This window comes from Pygocentrus nattereri, chromosome 16 (assembly GCF_015220715.1).
Source record: "Pygocentrus nattereri isolate fPygNat1 chromosome 16, fPygNat1.pri, whole genome shotgun sequence".
Taxonomy (NCBI): domain Eukaryota; kingdom Metazoa; phylum Chordata; class Actinopteri; order Characiformes; family Serrasalmidae; genus Pygocentrus; species Pygocentrus nattereri.
In genome coordinates this window covers 6,021,269-6,044,348 of record NC_051226.1, presented here as the reverse complement: position 1 = coordinate 6,044,348, position 23,080 = coordinate 6,021,269, and the positions used below count along the sequence as shown (strand labels likewise).

General features: G+C 43.5%; 1 protein-coding gene across 2 annotated transcripts in view; it reads left to right on the top strand.

Annotated features, from left to right (window-relative positions):
* Positions 1-332: 332 nt before the first annotated feature.
* dmgdh (dimethylglycine dehydrogenase) overlaps positions 333-23,080 on the top strand; it is a 67,943-nt gene continuing 45,195 nt past the window's right edge. For both annotated transcript variants that reach the window (XM_017686968.2, XM_017686967.2), the window contains exons 1-5: positions 333-1,153; positions 2,914-3,085; positions 15,088-15,186; positions 16,908-17,072; positions 18,041-18,245. In XM_017686968.2, coding sequence (XP_017542457.1) covers positions 1,032-1,153; positions 2,914-3,085; positions 15,088-15,186; positions 16,908-17,072; positions 18,041-18,245 — 763 coding nt within the window. In that variant the 5' untranslated portion in view covers positions 333-1,031. The remainder of the gene's footprint in view (positions 1,154-2,913; positions 3,086-15,087; positions 15,187-16,907; positions 17,073-18,040; positions 18,246-23,080) is intronic.

Here is a 23,080-nt window from a genome sequence, read left to right as displayed (position 1 = left end):
TTTATTTATTGTTAACATCAGTAAATAAACAGTGATTGTGCACTGCAATGCACAGAATTCTCTGTAGAGGACGTGTTCACTTATACTTAAGAAACTCAGCTGACATACATAAAGTAGAACACAGAAATAATAATAATAATAATAATAATAATAATAATAATAATAATAATAATGATAGCAATAATGATGATAATAATAATAATAATAATAATGATAATGATAATGATTGCAATAATGATAATAATAATAATAATAATAATAGTAATAATGGTAATAATAATGGCAACAACAGCAATAATAAACATAGTAACAGTAGAAACTATGACAATAACAACAACAATGTCTTATTTATTTATTTGCTTATTTGTTTGCTTGTTTGTTTGTCTGCCCAAGCCGGACAGTATGTACAAACTAAACAACACTGTAAACTTTACCCTTCCAGAAAGGGATTGGACAGGGTTTATTACGTGCCACAGTAATGCTAGGCTGAAATAAGTGACAAATGTCTCTTTTTCTTTCTTATTTTTTTGGATTTGTTTCATTTTAAGGTGAAGAGTATGCTGGGAAAGAGTACAATATGGTGTGAAAATGCAGCCAGATAAACAGTAAATGATAAAAAAAATAATAAAGAATGAAATGAAACACAAGCAGAAGAAATTTCGGAGTTAAACTGAGCTCACCTGCTCTGGAAAGGGTCTCTGACTAACTGGGTCACGGGCGCTTAATAGTTAACTCTTTTGGATCAGAGACCGCGCTTGTTTTGCGTGAAGCCCGAATGCAGGCGTTGTTTTTCTTTCACACCCGTATTCGGGGGAAGCCCCGCCTCCTTCGCTGGGCTTGGGTTGGGTTTAACCTGCTAGCCAATCGGAGCGCACCAGCCTGGAGATGACTAGCCAGTCAGAGTGCAAGAGGCGGAGCTTTGCGGAATACGGGTGGGAGAAAAAAACACGCCGCATGCGGGGAGGCGTGTCTGCAGCTCAGGCGTGAAGTCGTGTCTGGAGGTTGAGGAGCACCAAGCAGAGCGGAAGATCATGTCTAGACTTTTAAACACAGCTAATACGAGGTTAAGACGGGATGTTTCCTTCTGCAGGAGACTGAGGAGCGTAGCAGAGCGGACCATAAGCAGCTCGTTGAGGAGGCAAGCTGAGGAGAGGTGAGGCGAGAGCAGTGCCTGTGTGAGGAACATGAAGTTTGTATGCTGGGATTGAGATAACTGGACTTTGCATGGTGGTCGACAGCCCTCCTCCTGGAGATCTGCAGAGCTCCTGCAGAGTTTAGTTCCAGTCTGCATCTAAAATGCTGCAATGGTCCAGCCAATCAAGAACTTCTGGAGAGCTTAATGAGCTGGAGCAGAGGTGGGACATTGTGGTTGGATCTAGACCAGGGCTGGTGACCACTGCTGTAAATGGGCAGTGCTAGAAGACCTCTGGCTTAATGCGATCAGTAGCATGATAGGAATAAAACTCAAGCCTTTATTTTGATGCAGCATTGTTATGGTCAGTCAGTTGCATCACCCGGTGACAGGGCATTGAACTCTGCTTTATCTAGATTGATCATCTCAGACCTTGTTTTTTTTTGGGGGGGGGGCAGGGGATGGTTTTATAAGCCCTTTGGGTAGTTATGAAGAGGCATTTCAAACAGTGTCTCAACTTCTTAAGTTATCAGTAAGTCAATATGACACCCAGGGCCTGCAAAATAGGCCCCGTGTGCCTGTTATGCAAAGGAGTGTGTGACACAAATATCTTGCCTTTTTTTAATGCTTTATTAGTTAACAGGCTAGTTAGGCATTGGTTTAATCTTTCACAATAGTAAACTGATTAAGTAAGTCCTTCAGGGAAGACCTAAAGGGCCGATTTGTATGCTTTGCACCCCCCCCCCCCCCGAGGTCCTTCTGTGGCAAGAACAGTCATAATTAATTTTTACATGACCGTTTTCCAACCTCTCTTGATCTCTTACGACTAAACAGGCTGTTTTTTGCTACTGTGCCTTTAAGACTGATATATGCAAATATGATTGGCTGCCCTGTAGAAAGAAATCCAGGCCGAAACACTCCTTATAGCTTCAATGTGAATGGACGGGGCCAAACTGCTGCTGCAGGTTGAGGGACGTTGTGAAAACTGAAAAGTGATTTCGAAATGGGCAGGTTTTCAAGCTTAGTGTCCATTAATGGAGCGAGGAGTACATTTTGAAACTATAATAATGTTTACACACTGCTTTTAATTGAAAATAGTGGTTCTTCTTTAGGAGTTCTTTAACCTCTTATTCTCCAGGGTGTGTTCTGGTTAGTCCATCTGGATTTTCGTGACCAAATCGTATGGCGAATTTTTCAGTAACTGCATGAAATAAATGGACATGTTTATTTTATTTATTTATTTTTTTGTCAAAGTTCCCCTCAAATGAACAGAACGTGGGTTTTATGATCTCCACATGTCACTATATGCTTACGATTCACTGCTGAAAGTCAAAAATCTCCGACGCTCTTTGTGTTGTTTTCTAAAAGTGATGTTTCCAGAGCAGATCACTGAAGAGACGCCGTCTGTTTATAGTTTAGAGCCCAGATTTGGGGAAAAACGGGTCGACTTTCAGTAGAAAAACAAAGTTCAGCTTCTTTTATTATAAGGGTTTAAAATGACATCACCGTCTATTAGACTGTAGAGAAGAGCTACAGCCTCACACGACGCCCAGCTTCTGAATGGAGCTTATGGAATATGAACGTTATGAAGAACATGAAGTGCGTTTTGGAACCACCGGTGGTCCCGAGGAGCATAAGGGGCTACAGGAAGTGGTTATATATGGAACCGTGACAATTCAGAGAACCATCTGAATGCCTAAATGGTTGCTTGCATGTTTGGTTCTTCTCTATGATGGAAACCCTTCCCTCGCCTTCTCTCTCTCTCTCTCTCTCTCTCTCAGGGATGGACATGTGGGAGTGCTGGGGAAGAGGCTGCAGGACACGGCAGAGACCCTGATCATTGGTGGAGGATGTGTGGGTGTCAGTCTGGCCTACCACCTGGCCAAAGCCGGCCAGAAGGACGTGGTGCTGCTGGAGAAGTCCGAGCTGACTGCTGGATCCACCTGGCATGCTGTAGGTCCACCATCAAGCCTACCAGGCTTCTCCTTAAAGGGGAATTACATCAATTTTTCAAAATGTTGTAATATTTCAATCACTCAGATGTAAAGTTTGGTGGTTGTAAAGAGGATTTCTTTGCAGAAAAGCCACACATAGCCATGTTATTTGCTATTCTAAATACTAATTACTGTTCTAAAAGTGAATCTACATCTTCCATGTTTTCATAAGTAATCTTAATAATAGTGAAATAGGAGTAAATCGTTTAAAAAACCCACATTTTTCTTTGAAGACTTTTTTGCCTTGCAGCACCTTTCATCTAGAAAAATACATTTAAGGCCAAAAACCTTTTCAAAGCTATCATAAAACAAAGTCTCCGGCATCAAGCAGCGCATTCATAATAATTTAATGTACTAACTTTCTGTGAGGCAGATTTTAGAGGCATTAGACTAGACGTCTAGTTCCTATCACCCCCACTGTGAACAGCCCTCTGTCACGATTGGCTCCTCCCAGTCCAGGCCATGTGTTCCTGTTTTGGTTTAGCCCATGTGCATTTTTGTTTTGGTTTAGCCCCCTTGTTTCATGAGTCCGGCCCTGATTGTCTCCACCTGTTTTCCACCTGTCCCTCGTTTTCCCTGTGTGTTTAAGCCCTGTGTTTGCCCCTTGTGTTGGCTGGTCTTTGTTTGAGATGTTTGATGTGTTGGATGTTTTGTTCTGTTCTGCTCAGTTCTAGTTTGTCATGTCTGCCCCACGTTCACTCCGTATTGGCTACTTGAACCTGGACTGTTATGACCATGACCCTGGATTTGCCCTTAATAAATCTCGCTTATCCGCACATGCGTCCACTACCTCGCTCCCCGTTACACCCTGACTCTGTCATAGAGGTGGGCGACATGGAAAAATGTAATGTCATGATACTTCAGGAGTTCTTTCGATACGTGATGTGTTACGATATTTATTTTTTCTAAAGTCTGAAGTTAGAACAGACAGTGTAGTGCCACATTTCACACACTGTGCGGCAATAAATCCAGTTAAACAGGATCAATTGTGCTCTCTTTTTAATCAAACATGCAGTTGGAAAGTGATTTTTAAGCACTGTCTGTGTCCAAGATGCGCTCAGAAAAGCACGTGGTGATATATTGTCATGATAATGGTAAATCTTGTCATATTGCCCAGCTCTACTCTACACGTTTCTTTAGAACAGAGCATTTCAACCAGTCTGAATGACTTTGTTTACATCTTAACCCTCCACTGCACACATTATGAGAGCAATTAAGTGGTCCTTGATTTATTTTTTGGGTTATTATTCAAAAACATTTTAAAAAAACGTGTGCAGGGGACCTTTTGGAGTTTGTTGCCGTGAAGCAACATTGTGCGACAATGGGAAGAAACAAATTCTCATAACAAAAAAAAAAATTACACTGAATGTTAAAAAGGCGGCACGGTGGCGTGGTGTCGCCTCACAGCTAGGAGGGCCTGGGTTCGATTCCCTGGCCGGGTGACCGGGCTCCTCTCTGTGTGGAGTTTGCATGTTCTCCCCGTGTCTGCGTGGGTTTCCTCCGGGTTCTCCGGTTTCCTTCCACAGTCCAAAGACATGCGGTCAGGCCAATTGGACATGCTAAATTGCTCCTTGATGTGAGAGTGTGTGTCTTTCTGTCTGCCCTGTGATGGACTGTCAACCTGTCCAGGGTGTATCCTGCCCTTTGCCCAGTGACAGCTGGGATAGGCTCCAGCACTCCCGCAACCCAGAAAGATAAGTGGCTTAGAAGATGTGTGTGTGAATGTTAAAAAGAGGTTTAAGAATCCCAGAAAAGACAAAGTTTTAACAAGAATTTAAAAACCCCCCAGCGGGCAAGCCAGGGGGTTGACAGTGGCAAGGAAAAACTTCCTCAGAACTGAGGAAGAAACCTTGGGAGGAACCAGGCTCACCTGGGGGGACCCATCCTCCTCTGGTCAAACAAGTGATTATACTACTAATATCAATAGCAGTAATATTGGTAGTAGGAATAGCCAGGAGTCCATGAGAACATCAGTGTAGGTTGGGCAGCTAGTCCAAGGTAGGTGGCGGTAGCTGGGGCGTGGGCAGCTGGTCTGAAGTGGGTAGCAGGAGAGCTCGACAGTCAGTCGTCCTTCAGTGTCCGGCCAGACATGTGGGTGATTGTATACTCGGAAAAAAGCAGGGAGAGGGAATTAGTTTTATTCTGTCTGTTTGTACGTAAAACAGGGGATGTAAACATTTCCAGAGTGTGGCTAACGACTCCGGCAGATCTGCCTATGACAGCTTAACTAACAGGAGAGAACCAGAAGGACACACAGACACGGCAGCACTCTGAAACAGTTTGGCATCCCTTCGCTCCACCGTCCACAAACCTGAGTGACCGCGTGCGAGCAGCGGGACGACAGCACCAGCGTCTCAGTTTACTATAATTCCCTGTGTCCATGGACCCCTGGATCTGCTGCCTTTATCTAAGGGGGAAGAGTTAACTACCAAAAGCTAAACTGAACAAGTGAGTTTTCAGCCTAGTTTTAAAGATTGAGACCCAAACATTTTCTGGAAGATCATTCCAGAGTTTGGGGGCTTTATAAGTTCTAGGAACTATTCATAAGCCAGCACTCTGGGATCTGAGTGGTCGTGATGGCTCATAATGGGAAATAAGGTCTTGCAGGTACTCAGGAGCGAGCCCATGTAGGGCTTTATACGTCAGTAAAAGAATTTTATAATCAATACGGAATTTAACATACAGCCAATGAAGTGATGATAGCACTGGACTGATATGATGAAATTTTCTAGTTTTAGTGAGGACCCTGGCTGCGGCGTTTTGGACTAGTTGGAGTTTGTTTAAACTCCTGCTCGTACATCCTGACAGTAGCGCATTACAATAGTCTAGCCTGGAAGTAATAAAGGCATGTGCTAGTGTTTCCGCATCACGCAGGGACAGGGCATTTCTGATCTTGGCGATGTTGCGAAGATGCAGAAAAGCTGTCCTAGTGATGCCGCCTATGTGTTGATCGAATGATAAATCTGAATCAATTATGACGCCAAGATTTTTTGCTGCTGATCCAGGTGTGGCTGGAAAGTTGGCGAGATTTAAAAATAAATCTGGTAGTTTGTTTCTTGCTAATTTTAGACCCAGAAGGAGAACCTCTGTTTTGTTACTGTTTAGTAGGAGGAAGTTCCGTAACATCCAGCCTTTCACGTCTTTTACACAGTCCTCTATTTTCTTTAATCTGTATCTGTCATCAGGCTTGGCTGATATGTACAGTTGCATATCATCTGCGTAACAATGAAAGTTGATGCTATGGTTACTTATAACTGTGCCTAACTGTAACATGTATAGTTTAAGGTGCTAGAACCTGACTCACCCGACCTCTTAACTGTTTAGCATAGTTTTCCATCCTTTCCCCCAATGCACTCAATCAGCCAAGACACATTTTGTGTATGTTTTTTGCCACAGTGTCAAAAAACATGCAAGATCCTCTTTTTCCAAATTTTTTATGTGAAGGTGGTTGAGATGAGTGTGAGGAACTGGAGCTACTGTGTTTCCTATTACTGTATAAAAGAAGCTCCATGCTGCCTTTATTGTTGGATGCACTGTGATTATTGTAGGCAGACATTCGCATCGTCGGGGAAACGTTTACAACTGATTTGTTTTATCTGTGTAGGAAAACAAGTGCATGTTTTTGTTTGTTTAAAATGATTGTTTGTGACATCAGCACAGTGAATATCGCCGTAAGAAGTGTGAATCAGTGCCAATGTCCAGTATTTTTGTAAATATATGCCAAAATATTTAGAGTCCAAAAAATCATCTATCCATCCATCCATCTTCCGCTTCTCCGGGGTTCGGGTCGCGGGGGCAGCATCCTGAGCAATGAGGCCCAGACCTCCCTTTCCCCAGCCACTTCCACTAGCTCCCTGGGGGGGATTCCGAGGCGCTCCCAGGCCAGCTGGGCGATATAGTCACGCCAGCGTGTCCTGGGTCTTCCCCGGGGTCTCCTCCCCGGTGGACTTGCCTGTAACACCTCCCAAGGGAGGCATCCAGGAGGCATCCTAACAAGATGCCCAAACCACCTCAACTGGCTCCTCTCGACGTGAGGAAGCAGCGGCTCTACTCCGAGTCCCTCCCAGATGACCGAACTTCTCACCCTATCTCTAAGGGAGAGTCCAGCCACCCTGCGGAGGAAACTCATTTCGGCCGCTTGTATTCACGATCTCGTTCTTTCGGTCATTACCCAAAGCTCATGACCATAGGTGAGGGTGGGAACATAGATCGACCGGTAAATCGAGAGCCTTGCCTTATGGCTCAGCTCTTTCTTTACCACAACAGACCGGTAAAGAGCCCGCATCACTGCTGACCCAGCACCAATCCGCCTGTCAATCTCCCGCTCCCTTGTACCATCACTCGTGAACAAGACCCCAAGATCCTTAAACTCCTCCACTTGATGCAAGAGCTCATCCCCGACCCTTTCCCGCATGAGAACCATGGCCTCGGATTTGGAGGTACTGATCCTCATCCCGGCCGCTTCACACTCGGCTGCAAACCGATCCAGTGAAAGCTGAAGTTCACGGCCTGATGTCCCCAATAGGACCACATCATCTGCAAACAGCAGCGATGTGACCCTGAGGTCACCAAACCGGACACCCTCCATCCCCTGACTGCACCTAGAAATTCTATCCATAAAAATTATTAATAGAATCGGTGACAAAGGGCAGCCCTGACGGAGTCCAACTCTCACTGGGAACAAGTCTGACTTACTGCCGGCCATGCGAACCAAACTCCTGCTTTGTTTGTACAGGGCCTGAATGGCTTGTAGCAAAGAGCCATGTACCCCGTACTCCCGAAGCACCTCCCACAGAATACTCCGGGGAACACAGTCGAATGCCTTCTCCAAATCCACAAAGCACATGTGGATTGGTTGGGCAAACTCCCATGAACCCTCCAGAATCCTGGAGAGGGTAAAGAGTTGGTCCAGTGTTCCACGACCAGGGCGGAACCCGCACTGCTCCTCCTGAATCCGAGGTTCGACTATAAGCCGGACTCTCTTCTCCAGTACCCCTGCATAGACCTTACCAGGGAGGCTGAGGAGTGTGATTCCCCTGTAGTTGGAACACACCCTCCGGTCCCCCTTTTTAAAAAGAGGCACCACCACCCCAGTCTGCCAATCCAGTGGCACCACCCCCGATGTCCACGCAATGTTGAAAAGGCATGTCAGCCAAGACAGCCCCACAACATCCAGAGCCTTGAGGAACTCGGGACGGATCTCATCCACCCCTGGAGCCCTGCCGCCAAGGAGCTTTTTAACTACCTTAGCGACTTCGGCCTCAGTAATGGACAAGCCTATTCCCGTGTCCCCAGACTCTGCCTCCTCACTGGAGAACGTGTTGGTGGGATTGAGAAAGTCCTTAAAGTATTCCTTCCACCGCCCAATGACGTCTTCAGTCGAAGTCAGCAGCACACCATCTCCACTATATACAGTGCTAGTGGCACACTGCTTTCCCCTTCTGAGTCGCCTGACGGTTTGCCAGAATCTTTTCGGAGCCGACTTAGTCACTTTCCAAGGCCTCACCGAACTCTTCCCACACCCGGGTTTTTGCCTTGGCAACGACTGAAGCCGCAGATCGCTTGGCCTGTTGATACCTGCCAGCTGCCTGTGGTGTCCTACAGGCCAACCATGCCTGGTAGGACTCCTTCTTCAGCTTGACGGCATCTCTCACCTGGGGTGTCCACCACCGGGTTCGAGGATCACCGCCCCGGCAGGCACCAACTACCTTGCGACCACAGCTACAGTCAGCCGCTTCAACAATGGAGGAGCGGAACATGGCCCATTCTGAGTCAATGTCCCTCACCTCCCCCGATATCTGGTCAAAGTTCTGACGGAGGTGTGAGTTGAAGATCAATCTGACAGGTTCTTCTGCCAGACGTTCCCAGCAAACCCTCACTATACGTTTGGGTTTGCCTGGTGTGACCGGCATCTTCCCCCACCACCTGATCCAACTCATCACCAGGTGGTGATCAGTTGACAGCTCAGCTCCTCTCTTTACCCGAGTGTCCAGTACACATGGCCGCAAGTCCGATGACACGACTACAAAGTCAATCATTGAACTGCGGCCTAGGGTGTCCTGGTGCCATGTGCACTTATGGACATCCTTGTGTTCAAACATGGTGTTCGTGATGGACAAACTGTGGTTTGCGCAGAAGTCCAAAAACTGAACACCACTTGGGTTCAGATCAGAGAGGCCATTCCTCCCAATCACACCACTCCAGGTCTTACTGTCGTTGCCCATGTGAGCGTTGAAGTCCCCCAGTAGGACAATCAAGTCTCCAGGATGAGCACTTTCAAGCACCCCTCCCAAGGACTCTAGGAAGGCTGGGTACTCTGAACTGCTGTTCGGTGCATAATCATCTAATATCACTTTAAAACATCAGTCAAACCTAAACACCTGTCCGATATCTGCCGATAATGATATATTTCTGATGTAATCAGACATTCCTATAAACAGATTAATGCAGCCAAGTCATTGAGGCATCACAGTAATGGAGCAGTAACTGTTTTTCTGTTGACTTTCAAAGAAAGTTCCATCTATTGTTCAAACTTTCTGTATAATTCAATATTTGAGATGTAAACAGAGTCGTTCAGAGTGGTTAGACATGAAATAGTTGATTGTAGATAAACTGAAAGACTCAGATTTCTTTACAGTGGTGGTGATGGGAACCAGGGGTCACACTGTCTACAACATAAATACATTTGATTGACTGTTTGACTATCCAAAACCTCCAGTGAACCCACATGAGTCTTCTGAGATTTTATATGTAATGTTGATGATGAAGTTTCCTTTGGGGACTGTTTTGCCTCCCAACACCCTGCACTTTGCTCACCACCATGAATGTGTTTCTAGAAATATACCTTAAACAATATTTATCACACAAGCATCGTAAAACTGTAAAAAAGTGTCTTAGGCATCAGGCAATGTATTCATAGCTTTCAGTGAGGGAGCTTTGAGAGGCATTAAACCCTCAGACATCTGGTTCCTATCACCACCACTGTGAACAGTTCTGAGTCGGCACGTTTCTCTGGCACGGAGCATTTGACACTAAACCGCTCCGAACGACCCTGTTCACGTCATAACGATGTAGTCATGCAGAGGTTTTGTAAAGTTGGTGGAATTCCCCTTTATAGTGTTTGTAGTGGGTGTGTGGTGATTCAGGCCTGCAGTTTGCTGATGCTGACTAGACGCAAATAGGCTTCCGTTACTTGTCAGCTATATTAGCCTTAAGCACCAGTGCAAAACCTATTACTATGCCACTGCTACTATGGAAATATACGAGATATGTAGTGCTAAGAGTGAGGAACTGACCTCTCCTGGGAGTTGAAGTGGTTAATCACAGAATTTTTATCATCAGTAAATATATGTATTTGCTGAATTAGCTGAAAACAGGCTGAAGCCAAAGTCTGGAGCCACAGCAGCTCTGTAGTGGGTAAACAACTGGATTCTGAATCGACTATTGATCTTAAATGTGTGATTGCTTATCAGTTGCAAATTCTTGGTTTATTGATGGCTGCACGGTTGGTCACGTGACTTGTTGCAACACTAACCCAGTTAATCAAGCATATGATTACAGTAAGAAGTTTCATTGGTTAAGGAGAGACCAAACATGTGCAGGAAACTGTCCAAGTCAAGCACCACGCAGGATTTCTGTCAGATCAGACCGAATGCTTGTTTTACAGCTTGAGCGAGCTGTGTAAAACCCTCGGCTGTCAAAAGCACAGATGCAGAGAACAGGTGAAAGTGTCAGGGTTAACGAACGGTCAAGACGATCGGCTTTACAGAGCCCGCAGAGGCAATAAGAGAGTGAGGGAGAGTGCTTGGGGGGATTCTGGTAATTTGACCCAGTTTTTAGTTCTTGGAAAACACCATTCTCTCCCTCACAGCCTTCACAGCAGTACTATCCCTCTACCCTGCACAGAGGAACAAACATTAAACCTACTAGGCCTGTCACAATTATTACATAATCACGTGATTGCAGTTACTTGAGTTGACTGCAGTTCCTTCCACAGCTTTTAGTTTTCACAATCACAGACTAAGTTTGCAAAAAATAGAGTGTAACTGCTTCACCATTTAAGGTGGAATGGAGAATTTGGGTAAGAAGCCAAACACCTTTAGAGGGCGGTGGTGAGTGATGTTTGTTTATCTGATGTTTGTTAATAACGCCTTTAGAGGGCGGCGGTGAGTGATGTTTGTTTATCTGATGTTTGTTAATAACGGCTTTAGAGGGCGGCGGTGAGTGATGATTGTTTATCTGATGTTTGTTAATAACACCTTTAGAGGGCGGCGGTGAGTGATGTTTGTTTATCTGATGTTTGTTAATAACGCCTTTAGAGGGCGGCGGTGAGTGATGTTTGTTTATCTGATGTTTGTTAATATCGCCTTTAGAGGGCGGCGGTGAGTGATGTTTGTTTATCTGATGTTTGTTAATATCGCCTTTAGAGGGCGGCGGTGAGTGATGTTTGTTTATCTGATGTTTGTTAATAACGCCTTTAGAGGGCGGCGGTGAGTAATGTTTGTTTATCTGATGTTTGTTAATATCACCTTTAGAGGGCGGCGGTGAGTGATGTTTGTTTATCTGATGTTTGTTAATATCGCCTTTAGAGGGCGGCGGTGAGTGATGTTTGTTTATCTGATGTTTGTTAATAACGCCTTTAGAGGGCGGCGGTGAGTAATGTTTGTTTATCTGATGTTTGTTAATATCACCTTTAGAGGGCGGCGGTGAGTGATGTTTGTTTATCTGATGTTTGTTAATAACGCCTTTAGAGGGCGGCGGTGAGTGATGTTTGTTTATCTGATGTTTGTTAATAACGCCTTTAGAGGGCGGCGGTGAGTGATGTTTGTTTATCTGATGTTTGTTAATATCGCCTTTAGAGGGCAGCGGTGAGTGATGTTTGTTTATCTGATGTTTGTTAATAACGCCTTTAGAGGGCGGCGGTGAGTGATGTTTGTTTATCTGATGTTTGTTAATATCGCCTTTAGAGGGCGGCGGTGAGTGATGTTTGTTTATCTGATGTCTGTTAATAACGCCTTTAGAGGGCGGCGGTGAGTGATGTTTGTTTATCTGATGTTTGTTAATAACGCCTTTAGAGGGCGGCGGTGAGTGATGTTTGTTTATCTGATGTTTGTTAATAACGCCTTTAGAGGGCGGCGGTGAGTGATGTTTGTTTATCTGATGTTTGTTAATAACGCCTTTAGAGGGTGGCGGTGAGTGATGTTTGTTTATCTGATGTTTGTTAATAACGCCTTTAGAGGGCGGCGGTGAGTAATGTTTGTTTATCTGATGTTTGTTAATATCACCTTTAGAAGGCGGCGGTGAGTGATGTTTGTTTATCTGATGTTTGTTAATATCGCCTTTAGAGGGCGGCGGTGAGTGATGTTTGTTTATCTGATGTTTGTTAATAACGCCTTTAGAGGGCGGCGGTGAGTAATGTTTGTTTATCTGATGTTTGTTAATAACACCTTTAGAGGGCGGCGGTGAGTGATGTTTGTTTATCTGATGTTTGTTAATATCACCTTTAGAGGGCGGCGGTGAGTGATGTTTGTTTATCTGATGTTTGTTAATAACACCTTTAGAGGGCGGCGGTGAGTGATGTTTGTTTATCTGATGTTTGTTAATAACACCTTTAGAGGGCGGCGGTGAGTGATGTTTGTTTATCTGATGTTTGTTAATAACGCCTTTAGAGGGCGGCGGTGAGTGATGTTTGTTTATCTGATGTTTGTTAATAACGCCTTTAGAGGGCGGCGGTGAGTGATGTTTGTTTATCTGATGTTTGTTAATAACGCCTTTAGAGGGCGGCGGTGAGTGATGTTTGTTTATCTGATGTTTGTTAATATCGCCTTTAGAGGGCGGCGGTGAGTGATGTTTGTTTATCTGATGTTTGTTAATAACGCCTTTAGAGGGCGGCGGTGAGTGATGTTTGTTTATCTGATGTTTGTTAATATCGCCTTTAGAGGGCGGCGGTGAGTGATGTTTGTTTATCTGATGTTTGTTAATATCACCTTTAGAGGGCGGCGGTGAGTGATGTTTGTTTATCTGATGTTTGTTAATAACACCTTTAGAGGGCGGCGGTGAGTGATGTTTGTTTATCTGATGTCTGTTAATAACGCCTTTAGAGGGCGGCGGTGAGTGATGTTTGTTTATCTGATGTTTGTTATTAACGCCTTTAGAGGGCGGCGGTGAGTGATGTTTGTTTATCTGATGTTTGTTAATAACGCCTTTAGAGGGCGGCGGTGAGTGATGTTTGTTTATCTGATGTTTGTTAATAACGCCTTTAGAGGGCGGCGGTGAGTGATGTTTGTTTATCTGATGTGTGTTAATAACGCCTTTAGAGGGCGGCGGTGAGTGATGTTTGTTTATCTGATGTTTGTTAATAACGCCTTTAGAGGGTGGCGGTGAGTGATGTTTGTTTATCTGATGTTTGTTAATAACGCCTTTAGAGGGCGGCGGTGAGTGATGTTTGTTTATCTGATGTGTGTTAATATCGCCTTTAGAGGGCGGCGGTGAGTGATGTTTGTTTATCTGATGTTTGTTAATAACGCCTTTAGAGGGCGGCGGTGAGTGATGTTTGTTTATCTGATGTTTGTTAATAACGCCTTTAGAGGGCGGCGGTGAGTGATGTTTGTTTATCTGATGTTTGTTAATAACGCCTTTAGAGGGCGGCGGTGAGTGATGTTTGTTTATCTGATGTGTGTTAATATCGCCTTTAGAGGGCGGCGGTGAGTGATGTTTGTTTATCTGATGTTTGTTAATAACACCTTTAGAGGGCGGCGGTGAGTGATGTTTGTTTATCTGATGTGTGTTAATATCGCCTTTAGAGGGCGGCGGTGAGTGATGTTTGTTTATCTGATGTTTGTTAATAACACCTTTAGAGGGCGGCGGTGAGTGATGTTTGTTTATCTGATGTTTGTTAATAACACCTTTAGAGGGCGGCGGTGAGTGATGTTTGTTTATCTGATGTTTGTTAATAACACCTTTAGAGGGCGGCAGTGAGTGATGTTTGTTTATCGGATGTGTGTTAATATCACCTTTAGAGGGCGGCGGTGAGTGATGTTTGTTTATCTGATGTTTGTTAATAACGCCTTTAGAGGGCGGCGGTGAGTGATGTTTGTTTATCTGATGTTTGTTAATAACGGCTTTAGAGGGCGGCGGTGAGTGATGTTTGTTTATCTGATGTTTGTTAATAACGGCTTTAGAGGGCGGCGGTGAGTGATGTTTGTTTATCTGATGTTTGTTAATAACACCTTTAGAGGGCGGCGGTGAGTGATGTTTGTTTATCTGATGTTTGTTAATAACGCCTTTAGAGGGCGGCGGTGAGTGATGTTTGTTTATCTGATGTTTGTTAATAACGCCTTTAGAGGGCGGCGGTGAGTGATGTTTGTTTATCTGATGTTTGTTAATAACGGCTTTAGAGGGCGGCGGTGAGTGATGTTTGTTTATCTGATGTTTGTTAATATCGCCTTTAGAGGGCGGCGGTGAGTGATGTTTGTTTATCTGATGTTTGTTAATAACGCCTTTAGAGGGCGGCGGTGAGTGATGTTTGTTTATCTGGTGTTTGTTAATAACGCCTTTAGAGGGCGGCGGTGAGTGATGTTTGTTTATCTGATATTTGTTAATAACACCTTTAGAGGACGATGTCTGTTTAACAATTTTATTTGTTTTTGTTTAACAAATGTTGTTCCTCTTCAAAGGGAACCTGTTAGATTGTTTGAGTGACTGCAGTTCTGTGAGTTATCCTGTAAGCTCAGCTTTGTGGGTGATATGGCACTGTATGGTACCATGATAAATCCATGATAAATCAGAATGTCATGACTTTTGTGCTGCATCTAAAACATCTTTCAATTTTTGATGATGTCACTGAGCACCAGCAGGCGGGGTATTTAAGTGAGTACTTAAGACTGTTTTATATGGTGATTGTCACAGCAGTCTCACCAAGCGTAATAATAACACTGATCATGATGCTGTTTCTCGCCGCAGGCTGGACTGACCACATACTACCACCCAGGGATCAATCTGAAGAAGATTCACTATCACAGCATTAAGCTATATGAGCAGCTGGAGGCAGAGACCGGCCAGGTAGGAGAGTGAGGCCTTTAATAGGCTTGTCGTTTAGTAGATGTCTTCACGAATCTACATACACTGGGCCTCTTTAGAGCAAACTGGGACACTTTATGTAAGTAGTCCTTTCAATTCAGATGAAGCAAACGCTCAACAGACTCTCAGTAATATGTCAACAACATATGAGGGTTAGGATTAGGTTTTGGGTTGAGGTCAAGGTTAGGGTCAAGGCCTCAGCACTTCTTGCGAAACAAAATTCTTGAGGGTCGCGTGAAGCCGAAAGCCTTTGTGAGCTTACAAGGTATTCGTTTTTAACATACAAAACCTTCTCCAAAATGGTAACTTTACAGGAGAAGGAAAAAACCTACTTCATTTGTAATGGAAGTCAATGGAATCAGAATTTTTTCCATGTCATTTTGGGCCATTTCTTTAGGTCCATTCATCATGGAATTTACGGACAATGTAAAGGGTAGCAAGTATTTTCAAATTATGTCAAAAACTGAAAAACAATAAAAATGGAGATACAAGGTTTTTCTTCCGTCAACAGCGAAATGCGCGCTTCACAGTGAAGTATCCGCGTATCTGCCAAAGCTGAAGCTCCTCAAAGTTGCCCATCTTTGTTTCTTGGCACGCTTCTGTTTTTACCAACCCATCACCGGCCCTGTCGTGTAGCACCTTCGTCTGCGGAGTTCGCCCAGCTGGCGTGTGCGCGACACGTCGAGCGAAGCCTCCAAATGACATCTATGATGATTCGTTTTCTCCGCAATTACGTCATATTGTTTGCTGAAGTCTGGCGAATGTCGTCTGCTCAGGAATTATGCTGAGGCCTTTAGGATTAGGGCCAGGGTTAGGGTTGTGTTTTGAGTTTTGAGGTTGGGTTTTCATCAACAGCACATCTACCTAATGTAAGTAATTTATCAACAGAACATCTACAAGAAATTGACTTCAATGTGTTTAGATGCTTCACTGCTGCTACGTCACCGATATGTTGTTGATGTGTTACTGATACTCGGTTAAGAGTTTATTAATCATCTACGAAGGACCACTACAAATAAAGTCTTGCAGGAAACTGAAGTTTCTTAATGTGATGAAGTGAATTACGATTGTAAAATGTATTGAACCACATCTTTATTCAATCGCCAGGGGTAAAACTATTAAACTAATTCATGGGGTAAATAACGTGAGGCAGGTAAGTGAACCTGCGGTACAGCGTAGTCTATGTCGAGCCTATGCTGTCTCATCCGTTACTGCTCACTTGCAGTGTATCTCTTTATTTGATTTCATGTTATTCAATGAGCCACCTACTTTTTGTTTGAGTTTAAAACACCTATTTGACTCATTAATGGGCAAACGATGTTAATTAAAGACACACTGTGTAAGTTTTAGGGATCAGCTGCAGCGCTCACACCATATTACAGCATGCTTCTTTCTCCAGGCTCTGTAGTGCTGCTTCATTCATTTTCAACATAAAATCTTACGTAGTGCAGCTTTAAATTGCGACTTTTGCTGATACAAAGTACTTGAAATATATTGGGCAATTGGCTGTAAAGAAATTGGCCATAAAAATGAATTTGAATTGTAATTGTTTCTTAATGAAGTCAGAGATTTACACCCCTGATTTACACTCACTAGTGGTTTAGAACTTTTGTTTTGGTGCTAGAGTGGCTCATTGTGTAAGGGCTGAGCTGGTTTGAATCCCAGGTTGTCCTGAAGCATAAATTGCCTTGTCTCCAATGCAGGCGGTGGGCTTCCATCAGCCGGGCAGCGTCAGGATTGCCTCGACCCCGGCCAGAGTGGACGAGATGAAGTACCAGATGACCAGAACTCACTGGCACCCCACTCCACAGTTCCTCATCGGACCAAAGAAAGTCCACGAGCTCTTCCCTCTGCTCAACATGGACAAGGTGGGAGCTCACATAAAACTCCATGCATACATCTGAATTATGTGAAGGTTGAAAGCTGTAGGCGTTTGCTTCACACTCGGACTGAGGGAATCAGCAAGGCAGATTGAACCTGTTCCTGGGCTCCGATACTCTGTTTTATCTTTCACTGTAAATATTTTATGGGCCTTGGTCTTGGCCAGGAGAGCACATGTGATTTTTCCCTCTGTGCACTTGAGCAGTGTTGGCGTGTCTGCACTCCTAGAGAACCAGCTCTTCAGCATTGTCATCCACATCACTGCAAATGCTCCTTCAAGTTGGCTGCCACTGCTTTAGTCTACAGCTGCAGTAAATATTTGCCTTAAAGGGGAATTCCACTAATCCATAGAATTCAATCACTGAGATGTATACAAAGTTTGACGTGAAGAAAAACTTGCTTGACTCAGATGTCTTTACAGCGGTGGAAGTAGGAACCAGGGGTCACAACATCTACAGCATTTTATTTACTATCCAAGACCACCAGTGAACCTAGTGCATTTTTTTTTCCCCAATTTTCTCCCCAAATTAGTCGTCTCCAATTGTACCCGCTGGTTAGGACTCCCCAATCACACGATACTACAAACGCTAGGAGGGTGAAGGCCAGGACAGGCTTCCTCCGAGACCTATGAAACTCCACCGCATCTTTTTCGAACTGCTGCTCACACAACGTCATTGGAGAGCTGAATGCGCTCGGAGGAAAGCGCCCACCGCCAGTTATGTTAGCTAATAGACGCCTGCACTGACTAGTGTCGTGCTGAGTGATTGGGTGGCGGGTGGGAGAGACAAAGCCAGCGAAGCCAGTAGTTCTCTCTAGGACTCCTGGCCACGGATGGCTGTAGCATCATTAGGCATCGAATTCGACAGATGTTGTTTCTAAAAGTGTCTTTTTTCTTTTAAAATTAGAGTTTTGTTGTGGCCGTGATGAATGCTGTAATTCTCTCTCTCTCTGTCAGGTGCTGGCAGGGCTCTATACTCCCGGCGATGGCCACATCGATCCCTACTCTCTCACCATGGCACTTGCAGCTGGTGCCCGAATGTACGGTGCTCAGATCTACAGCTCCGCCCCTGTCACAGGCCTGTCCCCCACTCTTGATGGGAGGTGGGACGTCCAGACACCCCATGGGACCATCCAAGCCAACCGCATCGTCAATGCCACAGGTAAGTCCAGTTCCAGCATGCAGAGTTGATCACTGTAATGCTCTTCCTACTGGGCTTCGTAAGAAAATAATACATCCTCTACAACCTGTTCAAAATGCAGCAGCACAGCTCCTAACAAATTCAAAACAGAGAGCTTATACCCCCTTATACTTACAGTGCGCAAAAATGTGCTGGCAGTTCTGATATAATTGGCTATTAGTGTTTCATTATTTTCATTATTGCACAAATCTGAATGTAAGTTTGCAATATTGTTGAAATGAAATTTGTTTAAATTAGAAGTTAATTAGAATTGTCTTTATGCAGTCAGAGGCGCGCTATTCTGTTGGAAAGGTTATTGCTTTGTAGCATCATTGTGATATTTATTTGCTATTTCAGACATTATGTCCATATTGTGCAAATACCTGCGTTATGTTATTTATGTCAGAATTGGAACACGTGTACACACATTTTTCAATTTTCTGACAGCAGGGTGCCAGTAAAGTAGTCAACTTACAGTAAATAATTGCAAAGAAAATGGAAAATAAATTCTGTAAAATCTAAAAATTAAATACTGCAGTTATTCACCATAAACACGCAGAACTTTACTGGAAACTACTGCCAGTTTACAGTAAATTGTATGGGAATTTTTCTACAGTGTAGTCTTTCCACTATGCATTGCATTGTCTGGTATGTTACTCCAAACTAATGCCTGCTGTAAATGCTGAGTATTTTATACAATATGATCCTGTAAAATAAACCAGTATTCCACTGTAATATAAACACTGTAAATTTACAGCAATTGTGTGCATTTCATTTTTACACTTTTTGCAGTTTACTTGTGCACTAGTGTATAACTGATTGTGCTTGTTATAATGATTGACATGAGAAAGATACGTGTGCTGGAAACACTTTACTGTGGTGAACAAATCAGTTCAGGCTTACGCACAAACAGGGTCGTACACACAGAGAACAGCCTGCTAAAGGACAGGACATAGACACAGATCAAAACAAACAGCCAAAGGTCAGTACATGGACAGTCTCTGCAAATAAAAGGATGCAACAGTCTCAGAAGCTCAGTGAGGGAATGTGAGGCCCAGAGCACACAAAGCAATGTATATATATATATATATATATATATATATATATATATATATATATATATATATATATATATACATATGATACAGTCCAATATTGAGTAACGGTTGAGAGTGGTTTTAAGGACGGTGATCCTGCACAGGACCAGGGTTCACTAGGCCAGGGAAACCAAGCACCACTAAGCTGCAGGTGTGGGAGTGTAAGGGGGAGCGAGGAGGCGGACGCACACGCTGAGATAAGCGAGATTTATTATGGGCAAATCCAGGGTCATTGTCAAAACAGTCCAGGTTCATATAGCCGATACGGACAGATCGAGGAACAGACATGTCAAAGACCAGAATCCACACATTAAACAAAGACCAATAAAATCATACAAAGACTGGCAAACACACAAGGGGCAAACACAGGGCTTAAATACACGGAACAATGAGGGACAGGTGAACACAATCAGGGGCGGAGTAACCAAACAGGGGGCAGGACTAAAACCAAAACAAAGGAGCACATGGACAGGACTGGGAGGGGCCAACTGTGACAGGGAGAAAGGAAGTGACAGCTTCCTGTGCAGCATTTTGAATACAGTCTAGATTTTATAATATGTTACGCATCGCTGCTGTCGGAACAAAACCTCGTATCTCAAAATAGTAACTTTACAGGATAAGGAAAAAACCTGCTTTACTTTTAATGTAAGTCAATGGAACCAGACGTCTTTCCAGGTCACTCTCGGACGTTTGTTTTGGCCCATTCATCATGGAATTTACGTACAATGTAAAGAACAACAGGAATTTTCAAATTATATCCAAAACTGAAAAACAACAAAAAATGGAGATACAGGCAGGCCAGTCTAGTACCCGCACTCTTTTACTATGAAGCCACGCTGTCGTAACACGTGCAGTGTGTTTGTGTTGAGGTAGAGGTGTAGAGTGAAGTGTTGGGGCTACCAGACGGGGGTTTTTCAGAGGCTCACTCCAAACAGAGTGTTATGAGGAAAAAATGGCTGTGCAAGTGACCAGAGTAACCCCAAATTTGAGTATTTTCTCAATTAAGAAATTACAGGAGCAGGAAAATTTGAACAAGAATCTGGTGAGTATCTGACTTCAGCTTCATATCACTGAAGGATTGGGCGGGTGATAATAAATAATTGCCCCCTTCTTTGAAGGCATATAATTCCCTAAATGTAACTAAGCCCAGCAGTGAGGAGCTGAACTTTCCCCTCCTCTGCTGTCCCTGCAGACGGGCAGGGTCGCCTACAGAGCAGCGCTGGTAGCTGTTAATGAAGTGATGCTCTTTTATTTGAGGATTGCCCCATTTTGCAGTGGAAGATTGCACCCAGGTTAGGATGACACTTGAAAACGAGGGGCAGAGGTAAAAAATGTTTGTTAGGTGTGATTGTACAGTTGTCTAGAGTTGCTGTGCAATGACATCTTGAAATAATGCCGTGTAACTTTGGAATCTGAGGGAATGGAATTCTGTGGAATGTGATGAATTGCATGAAATTTTCCCAGCAGTCCTGCCAGCTTTATGCTCCAGTGTCCAGCCACGGAGCAACTGACACAGTGTCACAGTTCACTCGTGCCTCAACCAAAGAGATGTGTGTGTGTGTGTGTGTGTGTGTGTGTGTGTGTGTGTGTGTGTGTGTGTGTAGTTAGTGAGTCTAGAATATTTATCTGGAAACTGAGCCTGAAAGCTTTAACAATCCATACGTCCAGACTCTGACTGTGTTCACAAATGTCCTTTGACTTGTTCAGTGTCTTGTCATTTTAACGTATTATATAATCAAATTTAGATTTCCGGCCTTATATTGACATACACTACGTGTCCAAAAGTTTGTAGACACCTGCCCCCCAAAAGCGTCTCTTCCGAAATGAAGGGTATTATAGTGAGTTTGTCCTCCTTTACTGCAGTAACAGCCTCTACTCTTCTGGGAAGGCTTTACACTAGATGTTGAACATTGCTGTGAGGATTTGATTGAGGTCCGTAGTGTTAGATGGTCAGTTCTGGATCACTGCAACTCATCCCAAAGGTACTGGATGGAGCTCCATCACTCCAGAGAACACAGCTCCATTGCTCCACAGCCCAGTGCTGGAGGCTTTATACCCCTCCAGCCCACACTTGGCATTGGACACGGCTCATGTGCGGCTGCTCCAAAGTGCTTTTTCAATGGAGATTATACAAGTGTGCACTCAATGGAATGCCTGTTTCAGCTGTGGGTGCATATTTCCATATATTAGCTGAATTCCCCAAAACAGCAGGCTATGATAAAAGTTAGGATTATTGTATAGGGCATCTGCGTCCAGGGTGAGGCTCGCTCTCTCTCTCCCTCTCTCTCTCTCTCTCTCTCTCTCTAATTATATGGTATATCTCTCTCAAGTATATGTTTCCCTGGAGAGAGTATACGAGGTCAGGAATGCCTTGGCTAAGCCCATTCATACAAGCTTTCTGGCATCACGCTGCCACCCTCCCTGTCAGCCAATGGGCTCTCAGCAGCCTTTCAATCGCAGCTATTGCAACACTCCCCACATATTTTGAGCATAGTTTTTTTTCACCCTTTCTGAAGCATGGCTGTAAATAAGACCGAGTTGTCTTGATCTTCAGCCCTTTTCTCTGCATGTTATGTTATTATTATCTGCTTTTCTGCATATTTTGTTCTGTACTCAGAACAGCAGAAGTGTGTAATGTAGTCTAACTTCTTCAACTCCTTGGGACCACCAGTGGTTCACTGGTTCATTCAGAAGCTGGGCGTCGTGTGAGGCTGTAGCTCTTCTCTCCAGTCTAATAGACGGTGATGTCATTTTAAACCCTTATAATAAAAGAAGCTGAACTTTGTTTTTCTACTGAAAGTCGACCTGTTTTTCCCCAAATCTGGGCTCTAAACTATAAACAGACAGCGTCTCGTCAGTGATCTGCTCTGGAAACATCACTTTTAGAAAATAACACAAAGAGCATCGTGTGCATGAGCATGTTGTGATATGTGGAGATCATAAAACACACGTTCTGTTCATTTGAGAAGCTTTTACAAAAAATAAATGAATAAAATAAAATGTCCATTTATTTCATGCAGTTACTGAATAATTCGCCTTACGATTTGGTCACGAAAATTCAGATGGACTAACCAGAATACACCCAGGAGAACAAGAGGTTGTTGTTACTTTGTTGAAGTGATTTATGTAAAAGTAAAAGTATTTTTCCAAGAAAAAAAAAGCAGTAATTGTACGAAAGCAGTTCAGCTACTTAGTCACCCTGAAATCAAAACTTAGTTCATGTTTTTAGTCATAATAAAGGTCTTTATCCTACATTTTTCCTGTATTTTATTTTTGTATGTACCAAAAATAGTCATCATTCATTTTTACATGACATTTCTTTATTTTACCTTTATGTTCATATACATATATTATATTTTATACCCAAAAAAATACAAATTTGAGACTTTTAGTCATTTTTAAGATAAAACAATTTGAGAATTTTGCGAATTTTTTTTTCAAAAACAGTTGTTATTTTTTATGAAGCGTCCTTTATGGGGGACAACAGGACATTGCCTAGTAATTATGTTGATGCCATAGTTCCTGTTTTGCATTGTGCATCAGACCAAAACGCTGTGGCAACATTAACAACAACTTCAAAAACATTGTCATCAATCATCAAAGTCCTGATCATCAGTGTACCGCGCAAAGTGGCTCCACCAGTCAGTCCGGCTTTGGGTGTCATTTAGCAGCAAACTGTTCCAACGTAGGCGAGAATCTTAAATGGAGAAGGAAGGGAAT